The sequence below is a fragment of the Cydia splendana genome, chromosome 4 (genome assembly GCF_910591565.1).
Source record: "Cydia splendana chromosome 4, ilCydSple1.2, whole genome shotgun sequence".
Lineage (NCBI taxonomy): Eukaryota > Metazoa > Arthropoda > Insecta > Lepidoptera > Tortricidae > Cydia > Cydia splendana.
Genome location: NC_085963.1, coordinates 8,573,772 through 8,597,155, shown reverse-complemented (window position 1 = coordinate 8,597,155; position 23,384 = coordinate 8,573,772). Strand labels below are relative to the sequence as shown.

The 23,384-nt window shown below is 38.7% G+C and overlaps 1 protein-coding gene across 1 annotated transcript; it reads left to right on the top strand.

The window, feature by feature from the left end:
• Window positions 1–5,538: 5,538 nt before the first annotated feature.
• LOC134789796 (uncharacterized) lies at window positions 5,539–23,384 on the top strand. Its single transcript, XM_063760444.1, has 3 exons — window positions 5,539–5,656; window positions 20,602–20,799; window positions 21,114–23,384. Exons 1-3 carry the CDS (start codon window positions 5,630–5,632, stop codon window positions 21,726–21,728), a joined length of 840 nt encoding a protein of 279 aa, XP_063616514.1. The 5' UTR covers window positions 5,539–5,629; the 3' UTR covers window positions 21,729–23,384.

Here is a 23,384-nt window from a genome sequence, read left to right as displayed (position 1 = left end):
TATTTATTTTTGTTCATCGTTTGTCCTTCGTTTGTTTATATTTTGAAATGTAGATAATTATACTTCCATACTAGCTTATCTTAATGTAAAACGCGAAACATACTTACCTATCAGAAATTTAAACCGTTGCTAATTAAACGTTCACTTTATAGGAGCTTTAAAGGACAGTGAAGGTTAAACAACGCATTTACGGCTTTTACGTATTTACTATTAGGGGCCAATAAGTTATCATAAAGAAGGACTATAACTTTTAGAACTTTGCGCCTAAATATAAACTGACCATAGTGTTACATCCAATACTGCCCTGCTACTTAAGTCAAAAAGCGCTATCTCAAAAGAATAGTTATTTGTTTTACAAGGGCAAAGTTGTTGTTTAACCCTCGTGCTGATATTTTCAAAACACGAGGTTTACACAAAATTTTCCCCCGAGTGAAACACAATATTTTTCACCACACCAACCCGAAGCAGATATTAAATGTAAAATATCAAACAAAATCAAACCAAATCAAATCCAAATGAATGTTATTAAATATTTATCATCCAAATCATCATTTAAAAGTCAATTCTACCAGCAAACATAAGAAAACAACTCAAAATTTGCATTTGATTACTTTGCCTCACATGTGAATAAAATGCAACTTTGCCATCAGTTTTTGAAGTGCAAAGTAAGCCTTTCCGACCTGGTGTGGTGAAAAATTTATTGCTAACTTATACTTTAGTCTCTATAACTGAGAATTCCATTTTCAAAATCATTTGTTTCTGAGATAACGCTATTCGGCATAAGAGGGCAGAATAATAGATAAAAGTGTAAATTTTAGCTATTTCGCATCCTCCTTTTTGTGATGCAAACGTGTTACAAAAGTGCAAAACAATGAGCATGTACGTTTGCTATTTCAGGTGGCGTTCCTAGTCGCACGCTCGCCGACAGCTTGGAAACACTGCGACCGAAGACGCAACACGGATCATTTTAGTTGTTACGCTAATTTTAATACTGTATAATTATGAACTGTTTGGAAACCAGCCGAAATATAGCGTGAAATGATAATGTTGGACCAAGTTGCGTTCGTGCCCACGTGGTTTTTGATGGCGTGGCTGGGCGCTTGCATACTGTTTAGTCCTTTCGCAATATTTTTTGTGGTATGCCTGCCGCAACTGCCGCTGTTAGTCGTGAGGAGGCTCTGTCACGTACCTTTCGAGTATATTTGACACGAAGCCCTGCCGGCACGGCAGCGAGTGAGATGCAAGCTGTTCGGGTTATGTTATGAGTGATGGATCTAAAAATTTTAGTGGCAATATGTATTTAAGTGTGTAAAAATTGTAAATAGCTCTTAAGTACTTATGAATAAATCTAATTTTCGATTACATATTTTTTGATCTCCTTTCCTTCCTTCCTTGAGCGAAATCTGATGTCTACCCGTACCCATAGTCTAATAAAACATGGTCTTCCATTCCCAGAGTGACACGGGCCTACGTCACAACAACATGGCCGCTATATATAGCGCTATCGCATATTATCATATAGCGCTGTCGCATGATGACGTAGGCCCGTGTCAGTTAGGTGACCTAGAAAAGACGGGAATGGAGTACCAGGCGGAGTATCTTATTATACCATGCCCGTACCGTGTTCGTCCAACAAGTCTATTGTTTGATCTTCAGGGACCATAATTCATTACTTACCTATTTTTTGAAAACATTAATTATTGTAACTTTTGCATAAAATTGTAAACGACAAATTAGTGCCATTAGCAGTCACATTTAAGGATGACTCACGCTAGACCGGGCCGTGCCCGGGCCGAGGCGTCGTTCATGTCATTTTCTATGACGACTGATCGGTGATCACGTAGTGCTTTCCATAGAAAACGAAGTGCCGGAAGCTCTGGCACGGCCCCGGCCCATTCTAGATAATGTGAGTCATCCTTTTACATAGCTTATTTTTGAAATTTTTGGGAAGGCCTCCTGCTTTCTTCATAATATTCAGAGTGTTAAGATTCGGATATTATCAGCTAAAGGACAGCGTCCAAGAAGACTATTTACTTATATATATTCATTGAATATTAATAAAAGTACAAATGTTATTTTATTGATATTCAATGAAAATATATAAGTAAATAGTCTAACAAACCGATTTTACCAGTTGAAAAACTTAGGTGCAAAGGGTCGTGCGTGGTCGTTTTTAATTCCGCGCCTTTTTCTGTAAAATGTGTAAATACAAACTTTATTCTTGCTAAATTGGACATTCCATAGCGCAAATATTGAACAACCAATTTAGCTAGGATCCACCCTAAATGGCATAACAATCGCGGAGCACGCTCCTATAATGAAACCTATGCTCCTATGGTATAAAATAAAGAAACATGAGCTTGTAAAATTTTGCGCTACCCATGCTGCCCTCTATCGACAACCTCAGAAATTAACTGCTTATTGCTTGAGCTACGAGTACGTGTACCATTGCTCATTGCTCTGCATTGAATTCCATGAATTCATAAACATTATTGTAGATGGAGTTCTAAGGCATTATGACAAATAGCAAAAGCGGATCCTTACAAGTTTCACCATATCATATAAGGAGCGTGCATGAACGAATAGTTCATGCACGCTTAGGGGGCGGCACAGGAGCTGTCAGATTTTTGGCGCGAGGCATCAGTGTGAAGTTTACGCTTCCGATGTAGCCCACGAGATGGCAGAACCTTCTATGCACAAAAAAACGTACGAGAACGGTAGATGGCAGCATTTGCTTTGGCAATGTTCATGTTTATGTTTCCGATTCAGGCCACAAGATGGCAGACTCTTCAACGCGTACGGTCCCTGGAGGAGTATTTTGTACGTCGCTACGTAAGCGCCTTTTAGTCGGTTCAAGAATGCAATATTCGATACATTTCTAACTACAGACACGGACTAGTCTACTCTACAGAGTACAAATGAATTTAGTCGATCGATCAAATACCGCAATGTAACGAAATTGCATGCATGTTCTTGAACCGTCTAAAATGGGGTCTGCGAAGCACATTTATTTTGACTTGCGGCTCGCGATTATTTTCAAAGATATTCACTTTTTCAAGGCTTACACTTTACGTTGATTTGATGACCTACTATCGTTAAGGATGACTTGATGAGATGCTAGACCGGGCCGGGGCCGGGCCGGAGCTTCCGTTCGTTTTCGTTTCGTTTCGTTTTCTATGGAAAGCACCACGTGGGCACCGATCACGATCAGCCGTCATAGAAAATTACATGTCGGACGCGTCGGCTCGGGCCCGGCCCGGTCTAGCGTGACCCATCCTTTACTGACCTATATGACGGACAAAAGGACAGGCGGACATGGCGTAACTAAGAGGTCCTAGAACCCTAAAGAAACAAAATAGATAACTGTATCGTGACCACCATGTGACTTCGTTTAATTAGTCTCTTTAAAGTACGTGTTATTAATAAGGCAACCAGCCCACCCGCGGACCGTTGAGGACAGTGCTTTTTGCTTATCTGTACTAGAGGAAAGTTATCGAGTTAGGAGATGATGGAACCCTATAACTAGGGTTGCCAGATTTTTTTTTGAGATATATAGTATTTGGTGGTTTAAAGGCTCAAAAAATAAAGTTTACGCAGAAAAAATAAAGTAAGTATTTCTTTATTTCTTACACATTTTTTGCTTGTTCTAGTTTCAGTTTAAAATAATTTATTAGCATACTTTATGTGTTTCGTATTACATAAAGTATACGGAGGCCAAATAAAGTAAAATACTATATTATTATAGTATGTCGTCTGGCAACCCTACCTATAACCCTATCCTTAAGCGTGGCGAAGGTTTCATGCAAATGTCATCATTTGACTATCAAAAGTAGCCTGACGGCTCAACTTACGTCCCCTTCCAAGATCTTGTTCTAAGTAAGTTTTTGGCAAAAAATAAATTTTTGGTACAAGCTTTTATCGCTGACTGTACTTTTCTTACGACAGACAACTAATACTCATCGAGACAATTCTAAAAACCCCTAACACAATTAGGTTGCGTTGTTTCATCACAGAGTTCCTATGGCCACCTCCTGTCTCCATCATCAGATCAGTTCGACAGTACCATATTATTGTATTGTCATCAGAACTACATACAGCTGCCAATTTTCATGACGCTACGATCCTTTGAAGATGGTTAAATTAGTTACCTTAGATTCGATTACATAGTTAGTTACATACAGGTCGACCTAATAAAAGCTTGTTAATGAATTTTATTTTGGAGTTAGGCCGAGAATATTTATTATAAGTGCAATGCAGTTAGGGCAATGAGTCATCGCAATTATTAATTATACTTAATTAGCCCAAAACACAAGAAGGTAAGGTTCGCAATAAGGCTAATTATAATTTGAAGCTTATCAGTTTAGTAGGACAAAGCACTGCCGCTGGGCGTGTCGCTGCATTCGCCAGCAAGGACGTGCGGCCAGATCTAGAGAACTAGAAGTGACAGTGATTTTCAACAAGCGACATTGCTGATTTTTACATAATAATTAAATATTAAATATTAAACATTTTGAGTCACAATTATTATGAAAACTGTTCGCCAACAAAGCACAACGTTTGCTAAGATATATTTTTATGTTGAACAGAATAAATTAATGTAGTTAGAGTCAATCAAATCAGGCTCATGATAAAAATTAAATATTTTGGAATCAACAAATGTTCAAAATCGTGCCTTTTATTTAACTACTTTCCAAGAATACATTTTAAATATTAAATATATATAGTTTTTGGTTATTTTTTGTGTAATTTTTCTTTTGAGGAGGGTGCAACAGATATTCGGTATTCGGCCGAATAGTAGGCAACAATCGGTCGAATACCGAATATTCGGCAAAGTGGCCGAATAGGCCGAATATCGAATAGTTGCCGAATATTCGTGGCATCTCTAATTACTACTACTACTATTTAAGTACAGTCAGTTGCCTAACATTATCTACTTTTCTATGCAGATGGCGACGGAGATGCTTATTTTGGGTTGGGCTACTTACTGTTATGTACACACCTATCGCCCACAATTTTTATTTAAGGTTACACGTCAATGTATGAAAGTCAACATCAACGGTTAATTCCGTACAATCTTCAACCGCAAACATGATGCAATAATAAGAATATAATACGAGTGATTATTATTATTTGGTGTAAAAATATTTACAGGGGGGCGATTTTTGAAATTCGATCGCTCGATTTCGTCACTCGAAAATCAGTGAAAAACGGCGAAATGCTAATTTTTGAAATACGAGCGATAGAAATTTGGAATCGAGTGGTATTGATCACTCGTTTTCAATTCTATTAGTAGAATTTAAATGCCTAGTAGTGGAGATATTATTGAACGAAATACACGAAATCGAGCGGTCGAATTTCAAAAATCGGCCCCCTGTGCAAAAATAACATTACTACCTACTTCTACTAGGTACTGAATTAAATATTGTTTTAAAGGATTAACGTTTATAACATATATTTAATTATTTTAGACAAAATAATAAAGATACTCAAATTATGTAATTAGCGCCGTGTACAATGCAGCTTATAACTTGTGCTTCGATAAGTCCAAGGCTCTTCCAGCAACGCGCGAGCTGCACTGCGCGGGCGCTCCGAGAGCCATTCGACAACCACTCGCCGGCGCGCGCGCAACATGACGCGGCTCTCTCTGCTTCTGCATGTGAGTAACTAGCTTTATTATAAACTTTTATTCTACAAGTTATTTACTCGGGATTTCTTGTTTTAATTTCATGTGATTTTCTATAGTAGCAATAGTGCCCCTTAAAACATGTGCCTTGAAATAAAATCCAAGCAAAAGGTTAAGGTTGACTCACGCTAGACCGGGCCGTGCCCGGACCGAGGCGTCCGACATGTCATTATCTATGACGGCTGATCGGTGATCACGTGGTGCTTTTCATAGAAAATGAAGCTCCGGAAGCTCCGTGGCCACGGCCCGGTCTAACGTGAGTCATCCTTTATTCAGACAGAAAATCAAATGGCCAGAATGGACTAAAATAATAATTATGTCTTATCATGTCCCAACTTCTATTATTTTGCTCCATAATAATATTTACCAGGTTCCGATGTTTTTACTATTTTTTTCATTTCTGTGAGGGGTTGCAGTTCTTACCTAAGCTAAACCTACACTATAAACTCATCTGTGGTCAAAGTGAATAATCATGCAGTTTTAACTAATTGCCCACTTGCTGCGGGCATTATGCATACAGACCGGGCATTATTCATAGTCACCGGACTTACCAAGTTGCCCGTAACATAATATACAAGATATCTAGATTATTTTAGTTCTAGGAATAACTTTTACTTATTGATCTTAGGTCTCGTACGCTTCCTAATGAAATCGTAATAATTGAACTTATAAAGAAATATTGCAAAATAGGAGACAATGCCCTATATCTTTAGGTACGTGTTTATACTATTTATATGCAATAAAATTTAAATAAATATGTATTACATTTACTGTTTATAAATCAACAACAAGATTATCTTTGGCTAAGGTTTTGTTTCTTATTTGTTTTAATAAGGTTTAAATGAAAAATATTCATAACTTAAAGCAGACTAATATCGCGGCAGAAAATCTATAGTGGTTTCTTGTTTACTGAACAGCATATGTAAATAATTGTTACACTCGAGAAGCCGAGCAAATAGTCATACATACCGTAAAATGGGGTGAGTAGGGTCAACACTGAAATTCAAACCTCGATAACATTTTATTTTTACATGTGAAAACTGAATGGTGTATATAATAAGTGTTCCGGACGTCTGTATTTTAGTTTTTATTTTATTTTGGGTAGTTCTATTTCATAACTTTGACGATAAAGAGGAAAACCCACCTCACCCCGTAGTGCCTCGTATTTGGGGTGAGAGGGGTTTTCATACAAAGGTGATTTTGGAAGATTGTTGGATCGATTTTTTTTTACTATGCGTATTACTATAGCTCCATTTTAAATTGGAATACATTATTTTTGTAGCAGTAGCCTTAAAATCCCTTCTCACCCCCCTCTCAAACCTTCTCTCCCCATTCATAACCCACCTTTCCCCGCGAAACCTACTCCTCCATTTTACGGTATCCACAAAGTTAGCTTTTTACTAACAACTTCTTGACATATGCGGATGGTATATGTTTTCAACAAGCATCTTGGCAAATACTAGTAGGTATGAACTGTCGGGTATTAGCCATGCATGGACTTACGTTACAAAAATGTACCAATACACTAGACAATGCTCCAATCGTTTTGCACATGTGACAGACATAATTTCAAAATTATTTAGCCAATCAACACTACGATACATGCCTGAAACGCCAGCGTTCTAGCACCGCAACAAAATAAGCATAATAAAACTAGTGACAAAACATTCTTTCCGCTTCTGTTTTTTCTACAGTATGTCTGATGGCTTTTTATGCTCTATTGTCTGTAACAGTGGATATAACGTGTAATCTTACCGCGGTGTCAATAATCAATGTGTCAGTGACAATCTTAAATACATTTTACACGTTTGCTTGACCGCGCAAAGCAGCATAATAGATAAAATCAGTATATTTATTGCTTAATTTGATTTTGAATCCGAATTATTTTGTTTGCAACAATATGCTATATTTACCTACCCATTTAGCCAGGGTATGCATTAAAGTGATTTTTTTAATAACGTGAAAATTACATGTTCATCTCTTTATTACGACTTTAATTAATGAAGAGTGGAAAAATCACAGTTTAATAAAAGTTATTTTTAGTATTTCTTGTTCCAGTGGTAGTAGATATAAATGTGTGCTTAAAGAAAACCTTACCTATATGGATTTAGAAAATGGAGCTAAATATTTATAAACCGAAACAATCATTTATTAGTACGTAAAGGTATCGAGAAGAAAATCTCAAGTAGAACTTATATTTAAGTACAGTAGAACCCGCTTAATACGATCACGTTTAATACGATTTCCCGCATAATACGCCATTATACGCCGGTCCCTGCAACTTTAGGCCTGTTTTCGTACATTTTTTCACGGTTAATACGACTCGCGTCCCACTTAATACGCCATCTAAAATTCCCGTTACACACCATCTGCATGTTTGTGATATTGACATAACCGTCGAACGGTCGTATTGTTATGCAATACGCCGTAAGCCAATATTTTTTAATGTGTTTATTACCTACCTTAGGTTTTTTGTTTTGTCTAATATCTTATCGGCGTGAGAATGCTATGCCATCTGCTTGACGGTTATGGACCGGTTATGGAGTGCAAGCTATCGCTCCCAGATTTTCATTTGCAGTTATTAGTTACTCCACGACTTTCTAGTTCAGCCTATCGTTAATGTTCCTAGATTATTTAACCGCGTGTGAACTTATACCTACCTACACTCATTCTCACATTATCACCGCTGCGGTGTTTTTACATGAAATAATACTAGTTATATTTCACGTTTAATACGATTTCCCGTTTAAGACGCTTTTTTTGCTAGGTCCCCTCAGAATCGTCTTAAGCGGGTTCTACTGTATAAGAAAGGAAAAAAAATGCCGTCGTATAATAGGGAACTTCGTGCTTTTAGATGCAGCTCAATAGTCTGCGCAGGCTGTGCAAGCGCAGGGTCAGCGACCTCAGCCTTAACTGAGAATGCACAATGATGCACAGGCCTCGTTGTAAATGTTACACCATTTATCTTTCTTATACTGACTGGCAGGTTTCATTGGAATACGATTAAATGGTTTTTTTTTCTTTATAAGTTATTGCCCATTTAAGCAGAATTTTGCTTGAACCTTGTCTTGTGACATCTTTAGCATATGATGTGCTATGCAATACCTTAAGAGGAATGCGTTTGTAATGTGGACAAACTGCGTGATTTGAATTACGTAAGTAAACATTTTATGGCAAATCAATTAACAGGCCTTCTATGGTCTAACCTTTCATAGTGTGTTAACATGAGGTTTAGTTTAAAACGAATCAGTCGGTAATCGTAGAAATAGATTATGTAGTCATCCTACATAAATTTAAAATCATTTCATCATGAAACGATCATTCTTTGAAGGGTCTAAATATATTTAAAAATTTAGAAGGTAAGTCAGTAAGTAGGTATACTAATTCTATATTCTACATTAAGTATACTAATTCTATGGGAAAGTGCTAGCTCTTATTTCTATAACTCAATAATATGTAACATCAGAACATCACTCTATAATTAATAATGAACTAATAACGACATCTGCACAATGAATGACCCTAGTTTCTGCGGCAGTCACAGGTACATTTTAAATAAGTAGAGTATTGAAGATATTCGGTAATGTATAGCTGCTAGCCAGAGTCCATCGAACTATGGACAGTTCGATGAGGCCGGCATGAGGCCTTGGCATTTCAATTGGTCATGGAGTAGGAGACGTTTGTGTTGGGACACAATAATGGAATAGCACTATTTATACAATTAGGTACAGATCGAGAAGCGTAAAAACAGCATCAAAGGAACTCTCAAGCTATAGTTAAGTTATACAAATGATGTCCTACATAAACAGGTAGGTAAGGATTTTTATTAGTTGCTCATTAATCAATGTCAGCCCGCATTGAGTAATTCGTTTTAAAAAGTTTAAGGCCTAAACTTAATTTTGCGATATTGAGCTTTCCCCTAAAACATATTCTTGGGTAATGTGTCAGATTAATTAATCGAACCCTGAATTGATATTTTGGCTCTCACCGAATCCTCTGTTATAAACAGACACCGTATATATCATTTTTGGTGCATCGGAGTGGTGTTAACGGAATCAGTATTGATAATTCCAACTGAAATGGTAAATTAAGGTTAATATTGACGACGCTAATTAATCATTAGGGTGGAAATTGTTTATACCAATTCCGTTAACACCTCTCCGTTGCACCGAAAATGCTATAAAATGTACGACGTCTGGTTATAAAGTATCGTTCGGTTGTCATCAAGTAAAATCAAATTATGGGGGATAAACAGTACTAGCACCTCCGACCCCGTCACAGTGACAGACATAGTTAGATTTTCCATTTTTCCTTTATTTCTAAGCATTGTGGTATCGTTTGCAGACGCGTCTGCTTAATACAAAATTAATATGGTTAATCATTAGTTTAGTTCACGGGCGTAGCCAGGGGGGGGGGGGGGTTTGGGGGTTCAAACCCCCCCCGAAAAGTTCAGAATATTAACATTCATAGAATTAAAATAAGAACAGGCGTGCGGCATATTTCATTGATTACTAACTATTACCTATAGTATAAGGTGGTTTGGATTTTGGATTTCTCCGCCATCGTCGATTATCGTATCGCATCAATTACTTTCTAAGATATGATAAAGGTGACATTCGGGTGGCGACTGCAGCAGCATTATTCTGTTGCAATGTTACTGCTGCAGCACTGTCAATTTTCGTGATAAAATGATGTGTCTGATTTCCATACTAAAAGTAAAAATGTAAAACTGTCTATCAAATTGCGTTTTTTATATCGATAAATTTTCGCGCTCGCTTCGCTCGCGTTTTCAATTACTTTCTAAGATATGACAAAGGTGACATTCGGGTGGCGACTGCAGCAGCATTACTCTGTTGCTACGTTACTGCTGCAGCACTGTCAATTTTCGTGATAAAATTATGTGACTGATTTCCATACTAAAAGTAAAAATGTACAACTGTCTATCAAATTGCGTTTTTTATATCGAAAAATTTTCGCGCTCGCTTCGCTCGCATTTTCAATTACTTTCTAAGATATGACAAAGGTGACTTTCGGGTGGCGACTGCAGCAGCATTACTCTGTTGCTACGTTACTGCTGCAGCACTGTCAATTTTCGTGATAAAATTATGTGACTGATTTCCATACTAAAAAGTAAAAATATACAACTGTCTATCAAATTGCGTTTTTATATCGAAAAATTTTCGCGCTCGCTCCGCTCGCGTTTTCAATTACATTCTAAGATATGGCGACTACAGCAGCATTGAACGCGAGTGTGGAGTCGATTTCGCTGTCTGCGAAAATCGACTCCACACTTGCGTTCGCGGCTTCGCCCGCGATTCACGCGCATAGTTAGATACTCTGTTGCAAAGTTACTGCTGCGGCACTGTCCATTTTCGTGATAAAATGATATGACTGATTTCCATTCTCAGCTGTAATGCGACAATGAACGTCACTCAATTTACCAAAAAAATTCAATGTAATCTTGATGACCCTAGGGAGAGGGGGCATCATGGTCTAGACATGCTTAGGGCATCAAAATATCTTAATCCGGCACTGGTCGTTTGCGGAGTCAAACGATTTGGGACTCGCATTTTATACACATTTCCATGCCTTCCCGAAAAAAATCGAATCATTCGCGAAAGTCTCGCAACGCATTGAGGTTAAGCCCCCTCCAGACTATGCGCGTGAATCGCGGGCGAAGCCGCGAACGCAAGTGTGGAGTCGATTTCGCTGTCTGCGAAAATCGACTCCACACTTGCGTTCGCGGCTTCGCCCGCGATTCACGCGCATAGTCTGGAGGGGGCTTTACAAACGGCACGCGTTCTTCCTCAGGAGTCTGAAGAAGACCACGGTGAGTGGCGCTCTAGCCAGGCAGGCCGCTTCGCTTTCGCTCGCGTGCGTATACCTTACTGTATCGTCCGATATACACCTACTCTGTCGTTAAAAATGTTAAAATCACGTGTAAAATTATAATAAGGGCGAAAAAAACTATTGATTTTGGAGTGTAGTTTTATTTAGTGGTACCTAAAATATTTTATCTGGTCCACTGTCCTCTAGCATATCCATCTGTCAACTTTACTTCAAGTTCCGCCTCCAGGGGAGAGGGAGAGAAATTAGGATTAGAAATTAGCCGCTTACTGACACGGACAGAATTCCACGCGGGCGGAGCCGCGGGCACAGCTAGTCTCTAATATTTTTCTTGTGTAAGGGTTATTTTATGTACTTTTAGTCGTTTTATTTTCTTGAACCTGAACCCCCCCCCCGATACTAAAACCTGGCTACGCCCGTGGTTTAGTTACTATTGTTTTTCGCCAAAATTGTGCCAAAGTCACCGTGTAAACGCTGTCATTGTCAAATTAGTCAAAACAATAGACCAATTAATTACGTGACAAAGTCAACACCTTGTGCAAAGCTTCAAGTTCATCAACATGTAGGTTAATGTGTCTCAAATTGTTAGGACACAGATATTATCTCCTGACAATGTGTTTTACTGCACCCACGACCGCTGGTTTCACATGCCATGTTGCGAAACCTCAAACTAGACACATTGCGTGGCCAATGCGGCCGTTATTTACATCGCTAGTAATTAAATACATCTATTCGTTAGGTCTCCATCTAGTGGTCACTTTTTAACCGACTTCAATTTCATAGAAGGAGGAGGTTCTGTATTCGGTTGTGGCTATTTTTATTTTTTTTATTTTTTTTCTATGTACGTTCACCGATTACTCCGACATCCGTAGTCCGATTTGAGTAATTCTTTTTTTGTTTGAAAGGAGCTACCTCCGAGTTGGTCCCATTTTAATTTGGTTCTGTTCTGATGATGGGATCCATGAGGAATTGAGGGAACTCCTCAATTTTTAAAGGCACATGCATGGTGTTTTGGGCGTTTTCTTAAGCAACTCGAGCATTTTCTCTCGAAAACCACTAATTTGATGAAGTAGACCTGATGATGATGATAATGATGATGATTTCTTTAAATGTAAATATGTTCAGCGATTACTCTGGCACCTGTGATCCGATTTGAGTAATTCTTTTTTTGTTTGGAAGAAGTTACCTCCAAGGTGTTTCCGTATTATTTTTGGTTCTGGTCTGATGATGGAATCCATGAGGAATTGAGGGAACTCCTCAATTTTTAAAGGCACGTGTTAAGTGATTTCGGGGTTTTCTAAAGTAACTCGAGCATTTGCTTCCGAAAACCACCAATTTGATGTACTGCAACTGTAGCCTTACCACGAGTTTGACATTGACACATTCGCTAACAAGTCGTTATTCCCTAACAAGATGCATCTAAATGTAACTTATTATGCATCTCGCTCACACTAAGGTTAGTACGAGCGAGATGCATAGGAAGCAAGTTACAAACATGCTAGCGAATATATCAATGTCAAACTCGTGGTAAGCTGGTAAGGCTACTGATCGGGGATTAGGGTTAGGAGTTAAGGGGTCAGGGATTAAGGGGTCGGGGAATGGCGGTTGAAGGGTTGCTGGTTCAGGATCGAGGGGTTCCTGGATCAGGGGTTGATGTGCTGTGAGGTTGAGTGATCGTGGGGCTGAGGGATTGGGTCAGTGGCGGGGCGGGCGGATGGATTTAGCTGACAGGAATTATAATTTCCTAGACGGACTCGAGAAAATTTCTGGTTCAGGGTCGAGGGGTTCCTGGATCAGGGGTTGATGCGCTGTGAGGTTGAGTGATCGGGGCGTTGAGGGATTGGGTCAGTGGCGGGGCGGAGGATGGATTTAGTGTAGTAGTGACAGGAATTATAATTTCCCAGACGGACTCGAGAAAATTCCTGATTACATATTTATTAACGAAATAGGTACACGAATTTAGTGTTAAACATGATCTTGTTTTTCATTCATGCGTCGCGCTCTTAACAATGCGTTAAAACTAAAAATGGAAAAATAAAAACTTTTTACAAAAAAAAGCAAACCGACTTCAAAAAGGATGAAATAAAATATTATCCTTTTTGAAGTCTATGCGTTACCAACTGATATGTTTGAAGTCGGTGCCAAGCCAAGTAGTAACAATACCAGTCAAAAATAATCAGCTTTATGGCTATAAATCCCATTAGAACTGTACTAATATAATACTTGTTTTATATTTTGAAATGTAGTCCTCTGGATAAGGGACGGGAAATTACTCAGTCCCAATCTCACACTTGCGTGCTATGACTGTTCGAGCATTAGTAAGAAATGCTCTTTAAAAAATACGACGGAAAAAAAATGCATTGGATTTCCACTAATGTGCCGACAAACATGGTACAGACTGCGCCAAGAAGGTTTGATCGTGTGTTCTGAGGTGTGTTCTTAGATACAATCGACGTCAAAGATATGTTTACACTTTTGCACCATACACCTTTGTTACAAGGCGAAAAGTGTAAACATATTTTTAACGTCGACTGTACCTACAGAAAGCATGTTCATTGTCGTCGTGTAAGGCAATCCAACGTAGGGACATCCTTATCGAATCGCACCAAAATCATGGTATGCTTCAAAATTTGGCTTGGCACCGACTTCAAACATATCAGTTGGTAACGCATAGACTTCAAAAAGGATAATATTTTATTTCATCCTTTTTGAAGTCGGTTTGCTTTTTTTTGTAAAAAGTTTTTATTCAATAAAACTGTGTAAGTTTTCATCAGTGGTATTAAGGACTACCTTCTCACTGTGCTTTATTTAAAGGCAGAAGCTTTATACTAAGCAAAAACTGAAGCAATATTTGTTAAGAGGGTGCTTTTATAGCTTGGATGAGTTATTTGATACTGATTTAGTTTAGTTAGTGTATAAGCTTTGTATAAGTAGTTCATAAATGCCTTATATTTTGATCTCATTATGTATACTTACTGTGAATGTATAATGGCTAAAATATGTTACTAGTGCTTACTATTGTTGTTATATTATTTTCAAATGTTGTTTTTTCTATTGTATTTTATTGTAATTGTATTTTATGTGCGTTTGAAACACAATCTTGTATTGTTGATGAATAAATATGATATGATATGCTTCTGCCTTTAAATAAAGCACAGTGAGAAAGATGAAAGATGTAATCGTCCTGAAAACATTTTTTATCTCCCTCTTCTTTCTTCTTCTTCTTCAAATAGCATCTGTTGATAAATTTAAAGAGTTTCTACATATTGCCCTTCCTATACACTCAACCCTGTACAATCCGTACATTCCTATATTTATGTGCAATTGTGCATTGCCTATTAAATTTCGCTATAGATACGAGTATTCAGAGCAAAATCGAGTAAAGGATGAGGCGCTTCGTATTCTATGGAAAGCATCACGTGGTCACAGATCATCAGCCGTCATAGAAAATGACGTACCTATCGGACGGCTCGGCCCGGGCCCGGCCCGGTCTAGCATGAGTCATCCTTAAACTGATGTTTGCAGGCGTGTATTATTTGAAATTATCCCTACCTAAAGGTACTTATATATCTTATACTTTGCCGTTTCTTATGCCATCTCTAAGTACATATGTGACAATATTTGCATAAATTAACATTCAGTTTCATTGGGTACCTAGTTATTATTACTTCGAGATAATAATTATTAACGTTAGTCAGTCAGTAATTGGCATGACAATATTTTAATCCTTGGAACCATACGCCTAACTAGGCTACATGAGTTCTAACCTGATTATCTGCGTCTGTGGGTGGACCATTAATCTGGACTAGTTTTTTTTAATGTTGGCGTGGCTCATTATTGTCTACACACATACACGCGGGTGTCGCAGGTACCTTTACGTAGTATTGTAATCAGTTTACTGATGTCATTAATTCATATGGTACTTACAAGTTATTAAGAACCCTATTCTTTACTTAGTTGCGAAAAACCTGTTTGTACCTACGCTTGACGAAAGATGGTCAATAATTGCTGTTTCTATATACTTATCGCAATGTGACCACATGATCCCCTCATTTCAAATTTCATTCGACGTTTCGATTGCAAAAGATATCAAGAAAAACTGATTTTGTGGAGTTTTAACCCTTTAACTGCACGTTTCGAATCTTGGTGACCGAATAAGTCGCAGGTCGTGTCCGACTGCGATCCGGAAGTCGACAGACAATGACGTGCCTTGGCCGCACCCTCAAGGTCTAAGAAATGGAACGCAGAACAAAAAAGCCTCAATGTATCATTCATACGATGACGAGGTTCAGTATTATAAGAGTTGGCAATAATGTGAGCAGCCGAATGACGGGCAATTTTTTTTTGTTTCTGCAATAGGCCACAGCCACTTTTACATGTCAAATTTTCACAAGCAATAAAAATAACCAAAATTTCAAAAAAACAATTACAAATATGGAATCAATGAAATATTTGATACTTTATTAGATATGTATACCAGTCTGTAAATGTGGAAAACAAAAAGTATTAGTGATGTATTATCATTAAAAAAAATCAAACAGCACAAATACCTACTAACTTATTGTCAAGTGTCAAGGCGCTACAACCGTGAAGATGCAATAGAACTCGGTCTTATCGCTAACCGGCACTGTGGTCCCTTTTTAAGATGAAAATGAGAAATTCAAATTGAATTTGATTTCGTTTTTAGCGTTCCGTAGCCAAAATGGCAAAAACGGAACCCTTAATATATAGAGTTCGATAAAGCTAACTCTGCTCTAATGTCAAATTTCTATAAAAATATGACGTAAGTCCCACTTAACTTACCACTGGAACGTACGTGTATTTTATGAGCTACAATTTAAGTAGTAACTATATGTAAGTAAAAGTTAAAATGTATAAAAATATGTGTTTAGGGGCCACTGCGTACATGTAAATATTAGTGATTTTGTTTTGCGTAAAATCAATTAAGGAAATTTGATAGGTCTTAGAAAATAATAAGAGCTAAGGATTTGCTAACAATGTGTAAATATTACTTCCCTGTGTACTTACTTGCAACAGTAAAGTTTGTTTGTTATACCGATCCCACATATTGGCAATAAGGTCATCGAATTAAGTGATTAAATTATAATCAAATTAGCTTCCTGACAACAAAAGCGTGCACGCTCTGAAAACCAAGTAATAATATTCACAATAGAAAACAGGTCAACAATATTGCGCCACCACGCGTAACAACCGTATAAAATATTTATTGTAATATATTTTGGAAATATACTGGGTCAAGCAGATCTTGTCAGTAGAAAAAGGCGGCAAATTTGAAAAATTTAGGCGCGAAAGGATATCGTCCCATAGAAAATTTGAATTTCGCGCCTTTTTCTACTGACAAGATTTGCTTGACTATCTATATTAGGACTAGCAGGAATGAAACACGCTCCATGAGAACACGGGCCCTGCCCGGCCGAGGCGTCCGACATGTCTTAATTTTCTAGATATGACGTCTGATAGGTGATCATGTGGTGCTTTCCATAGAAAACGAAGCACCAGAAGCTCCGGCCTAGCCCAGGCCCGGTCTAGCGTGAGTCATCCTTTATTCGTAACTATAAACTACCCACATACCTACATGACATTATCTACATTCCAAAAGTTATACATTATTTACGGTGTTCTCGCGCAATAAAGTACCGAAATGTTCAAATTGGTGTTCCGATGTAACATACGGTTGTTAGGGCATGTAGGCTGGTAAATCTCATGTCAGTAAATACGTTTATTTATTCGATTAGTTAAATAATAAAATGCATACCCACGTAGTCTACATCTATGGTATGATTGTAGGGTATGCAAAAATATAAATATTTATTTACAGGTGTTGCTCCATATGCAATACGTAATTTATGAATTATTTATAACAATGCTCGGTTTTACAAGCTTTTATTCAACTCCACCTGTTCTGTCTGTCACTCTAACAGTAGATACTTTAAATGCAAGTAACTAAGTACAAGTAAATAGATACAACTTGTGTGTGATAAAAATGATAAAATAAATACCTAATAATTAATTTGAAACTTATGTTTTTTTAATGTTATTATTTATTACGTTTTACTGGTTTGAATACTAGAACCGACTTGGTATTGCAATGGTATTATCATGATAAAAAACCTTAATATAGGTAACAGCTTTATAGGTAATTATTTAAACATACTTAGGCCATAATTTAAGCACCTTCTTTTAAACCATAGAAGTTATTATGTTTTAGCACAAAACAAGTTGAAGTGAAATATACCTAACTAACCTCTGACCTACTGGGTGTGGTACGATACACCTGTTAAAAATGAAATATTAATTAAATAACACACCGGAGTTAAACTTCAGCGTTTAAAGACTTACAAATGTTAAGCGCAGTTTCCAAACAAACAAAACGTTTTTTACGGACCCTTATAGTTTCGTCATGTCATGTCAGGTGCCTACATCTGTTCGTCCGTCCGTCTATCTGTCCCTATGGCAGTATGCCACAGCCATTTTACTCGGTACATAGGTGTATCTTTTATCGAAGTAGTAAGTTAGTTACTTAGTTTCGAAGTTAACATTTAGAATCAACATCATTTGATAGACCCCCCCCCCCCCTCCATCTAACTTTTAAACAGGACCTGCAAAACTTTTGAATTTGAGTGTACGAAACCCTCCGTTAGAGTCTGTGCGGAAAGAGACGAGTCCTGGAATGTAAGGGAGCCTAAATACATTTCACGGCTCTTCTTTTTTCGGCACATTATTTTAAAAGCGTTTGTTTAAAACCGAAAAGAAAATGATTAAGCTATATTTAAAAACGGTGATATGCTGGGGCGCTGACGCGAAACGGTTTAGTGTATGACATAGGCCCTCAACTTTTAGGCAAAAGGGAGAGAGATCCGAGTCGGACGGACGGATTTGACAAATTAATTACAGTGTGTAAATGTGTTAATTTGTGTTATTTAAATAAAATTCCAATATTACTTTTAAAGTCAAATAAAAAATAATTTTAGTTGAAAGGCAGCAGTCAGCGGTCTCATTTGCTTTGGGCAAAAAATAGCATAAGTAATAGGTATTCTCACAGACAATGTATCCTGGGTATTCTAAATATGTTGCTGCCTGCCATTCAATGTGATTCGTAATATTATTTAGATTTAAAATATGAATTATTAAGTGTACGTTATCTATTCTGATTACAGTACAAATGCACGTGGCTCGTAGGTAGGTGTTATTTCTTGACGGGCAATATAATCGTTGACGCTGTGTTCAAGGCAAATCCTAATTGCTGTACGCATTTAATGAGATTCAATAAACTAGTTTCCATCATAACCAGGGAAAATTATAGGCTAAAAGTATTTACCAGCATAGACTAACTTATACCAATCACGATAGTCGTGTATGGTAGAAAAACCCAGTTAATACTGCACTTATTGGTATAATTGAAGATGGTTAAGCAAAACAGTTTAAACAACCTAGCGTTTTACTTTATGCACAGGCAGGTGATTATTAGGTAGGTAGTACTTAGGCATACGAATTAAGTCCTAAAACTTAACTACAGAAGACTGTTTTGATCATAGTAATGTTAAAATTACCTAAAGAACTAGGCGTACCTAAAGGTATTTTAACGGCCTCCTAGCCTAGTCGGTAGTGACCCTTTTTTTTACGTGGAGTAATGCATTTAGGCAATCCGCCTAGCCGGGGAACTAGGACGGATATGTCGGACTCGTGGCCAAGGGGCCAAATACCGACTAAACCCTCCACGATATGCCCGTCTCGCAGCACTGGTGGTGGTGACACGAACGCGTAAGCATTCCACCGCGAACACCGCCTGCTGCCGACAGCCGAGGCTGTCCCCTCCTTGGACCCGAAGGCCCTGGAGCCGAAGCTCCCCCTCTCGAAGGTAGTATGCAGGGCGACACCATACACTGGTCCCTCATGATAACCTCCACGCCGGGAGGAGATGGAAAACCCCGGGTTCCACCCCCTCAGGTTGTCTTAGCGATTTAGCGATTTTTTTATAGAGGTGGTCATCTTCGTGGCCACCACGCCGGCGCCGGCCAGCAGTGGCAACCCCCCGGGCCGTCATGATAGGCCCTCTGCCTAGACAGTTACGGAGACCGCAGTTTTATACAGGTCAGCGGCATTCCTGTGCCCTCACGCGCCCGAAGGCGCCCGGCCCGAAGGCCCCCCTTCCAGCACACACTCGGGTGAACTCTGCCTCATTGAGAGGACACCCTGTGCGGAACCCCCTCAACCCCCCCACGACAGGACATTGGCAGCACCGGTAAGGAATTACTTGAAAGCCAAGAGATTACTTACCGTTGCCCCCGGGGCGCACCGTGCAAGATCCTTACCTTTCCCCCGGATCAACTGATCAAGAGGAATGACAAAAGACTCGGCACTCTAGGAGGTTTCCTGTCCGTAGCACCCCATTCGGTAGTGACCCTGCCTACGAAGCAGGAGGTCCCGGGTTCGAATCCTGGTAAGGGCGTTTATTTGTGTGTTTTTCACAAATATCTGTTCCTGAGTTATGGATGTTATCTATGTATATAAGTATTTGTATATATGTGTTAATATATATATCGTCGTCTAGTAGTTCTAGCACCCACAACACAAACCTTATTGAGCTTACTGTGGGACTAGGTCGATCTGTGTAAAATTGTCATATAATATTTATATATTATTTATTTTCATAAAAAATCACTTCTTTTATTTTCTGCTAATTCCATAAGAAAGACCATTCCATAGGTACAAAGGATCTTTTGATGCTTTACGTTGTCCACCATTAGGTCCATTAGTGACGTTTTCAAACAAAAGGTACCACAATGTCGGTTGTCGATAAGGTTGATTTCAAATTGAAGCTATATGAAAATAGCACCTTATTGACAACCGACAATATCCCTTTTGGTTGAAAATGGCACAATGTAGGTTGTAAAACAAGTTTTTTGCGCTTGTAGTAATAGTAGTAGGGTAGTTATATTACCAAGTAGCGATTGCACTATGAAATCAAATATTACCCAATGTTATTAAATTAAATTAAATTTCGGATATCCCAAACATCAGAAAACACTAATTGTTGTTTTACATTTCAGCTCGTGTTGCTGCTCGGGGCAGCATGCGCAGCACCGGCGCCGGCTCCGGGCCGAGTGCCGAAGGTGTACAACGCGCTCATCACGTCCAATCAGAATCTGGAACCCAGCAAAGCCTACCCGGTGTATCAGCCGGTGCTACACGACCCCTTCGGCTTCCCGTACTCGCCTTTCGTGTATGGGGACTACCCTATCAGTAATGTATGTTATCACTGACATGGCTTACAAAGTAGTACCTAACTGGAATTCTGAAGTACACCGAGTCATCAGTGCCATAACTTAAGGGATCAATATTTTTTTTCTTATAAGTGATTTGTTGAAACCGCCTGCCATCTTCCAGACTTTTGGCAATAAAGTTAAGTCGTAAAGGAGCCTTTGAATGAATAGAATATTAATATACATGTGTAATTATTTTGTTGTTATTGTATAAACAAAAGAACCGTAAGATGACAATTGAACGCAAATTTTGTACAATTTGAATGTTTTTGTATAACTATTTCTTCGTGTAATTTCAGGGTTTGATTCCGGTTCCTGCGCCATCTCCTAAGGGGCAGCCAGCACCTGCACCTCCTGCTCCATCACCAGAGTCACCCCCGAAGCCTGCAGAAGCTCCCTCCGAGGACAAAACTCCCTCCAGCGAGATTCCGCCACCTGAGCCGCAGCCTGAATCGGACAGCGACAAACCGACGCCCGCGCCGCCGCTCCCTCCGAACACAGAATCCCCCATACCGCTAAATGAATTCGGCTTACCTTCTCATGTTTTGCCATTGGGACGTATTAATCCAGCTTATAATGGATCCACGCAAGTCGGCCCATTCACCTACCCGTACACGTACTCTGGCTTCAGATTCTACGACCCGTATGATCCGTTTAGCTTTAACCCGTACGCAAATTTGCCGCCTTTGTATAGACCATTGGGGAATACGTTGGTACCGCAAGGTCCTGCGCTGGTTCCCGCCAGGGCTGTGCCATCAGCGCCAGCGCCCGCACCTGCGCAAAGTGTAGACGCGCCTCCCTCCGAGCCAAGTGACCTAAACCTCCTCAACTATGCGTCGAAGGACCCCGCTATACCTAATGTGCCTCCGCCTCCACTACCAAGCGGTGGACTAAAAACTGATAAGTCAGAATAATGGGGAGACGGCAGACTTGGACATATTTCTTTTGGTCCACAAACAGAAGATCAAGATATACCTATTCATTCCCCAAACGCATTAAAAAGGGAACACTAAGCGTGTCAACCTTTCGAAATGTCGAGTCGGACCAACCAGGCTCAGATTTTGCAAATTAATAATTTCTATGACTAAAATTTGACACTTCCACACCCTGACACGTCAAAGTCAGTGTGAAGGTAGAGTCAGACCAAAAAAAGTCTGCAGCGGATTTGATAGCCCACGCAGTGCACGTGTTATTTTAAACGTCAAAATTCTATGACATTATGACGTATAAATAACACGTGCACTGCGTGGGCTATCAAATCCGCTGCAGACTTTTCTTGGTCCCACTCTAGTTTGGTTCGACTATAGTTCTCAAATTATTTTTTATTTTGGGTAGCATTTTTTTCTACTATGATTCTGATTCCTATGAAAACATAATATTTTAGCAAACAAAATTATTATCAAAATTCGTGTACCGTAAAATGGGGTGAGTGGGGTTCGCGGGGAGAGTTGGGTTATGAATGGGGAGACCAGGGATAAAAGGGGGGTGAGATGGGATTTTAAGGCTACTGCTACAAAAATAATGTATTCCAGTTTAAAATGGAGCTATAGTAATACTCATAATAAAAAAAATCGATCCAACAATCTTCCAAAATCACCTTTGTATGAAAACCCAACCCCACATACGAGGGACTACGGGGTGAGGTGAGATTTCCTGTTTATGATCAAAGTTATGAAATGGAACTATATACTTACCTAATAAAAACTAAAATACAAATGTCCGGAACACTTATTATATACACCATTCAGTTTGCATATGTAAAAATAAAATGTTATCGAGGTTTGAATGTCAGTTTTGCACCTACTCACCCCATTTTACGGTACTCCAGTTTGCAGCGATTATCTTGGTCGGTGGGTATGATATTGAGATTAAGTATTATAATGACTTAGGTTTATTTAGATAAGGATGTCTTACGCAACACCGTGCCAGCACGAGCACTGAGTAATTAATATTTTATTTAGTCAGCAGTTACAGATCGCAGATTTTGAAACTGTTTCTTCTACGCAATTTTGACGAGTTTCCCCATCCCGGTCAACACATGAGCAAACGCGTATGGCATGGGCATATGTGAAGGGTACACGGAAAGAACATGTCTAATAGTCACTCTGACAACATTTTAAGTTATCGCGGTTTGAAAGGAACGATGTACATACATAATTAACCATATTAATTTCGTGAATAGGTGTTTTTAAAGTAAGAAAAAACACAGGTAACCGAAGTTATTACTAATAGTTCATTGAGAGCTCTACATTTTGAGATTAAAATCTCATTTTTCAAAAAAATGGACTAGACATGTTCTTTCCGTGTACCCTTCATGTAAAGAATCAGTTGACCGAGTGCCGGCCGGCAGTGGTCGGTGCTACGTGAGTAGTCCTTACTTGTATCATCCCAGTAATGATGATGACAGCTAAATTTATTCTTATTTAATATTGGTGAGGCACAAAGTTCCTGGTGATACTTTTCGTATTTATATAATTTTTAAAGTTTGTACAAGTGTTATTGATATTAATATTTGACATTATAATTATTATATTATAGAAAAATATACCGATATAAAGTTATGTACTCAA

Excerpts from the sequence above, each read along its gene's own strand:
- LOC134789796 (XM_063760444.1), top strand. The coding sequence starts at position 5,630 with ATGACGCGGCTCTCTCTGCTTCTGCAT. Across the intron at positions 5,657-20,601 it reads GGCTCTCTCTGCTTCTGCAT|CTCGTGTTGCTGCTCGGGGC; the intron begins GTGAGTAACTAG and ends TTTACATTTCAG. Across the intron at positions 20,800-21,113 it reads GGGACTACCCTATCAGTAAT|GGTTTGATTCCGGTTCCTGC; the intron begins GTATGTTATCAC and ends GTGTAATTTCAG.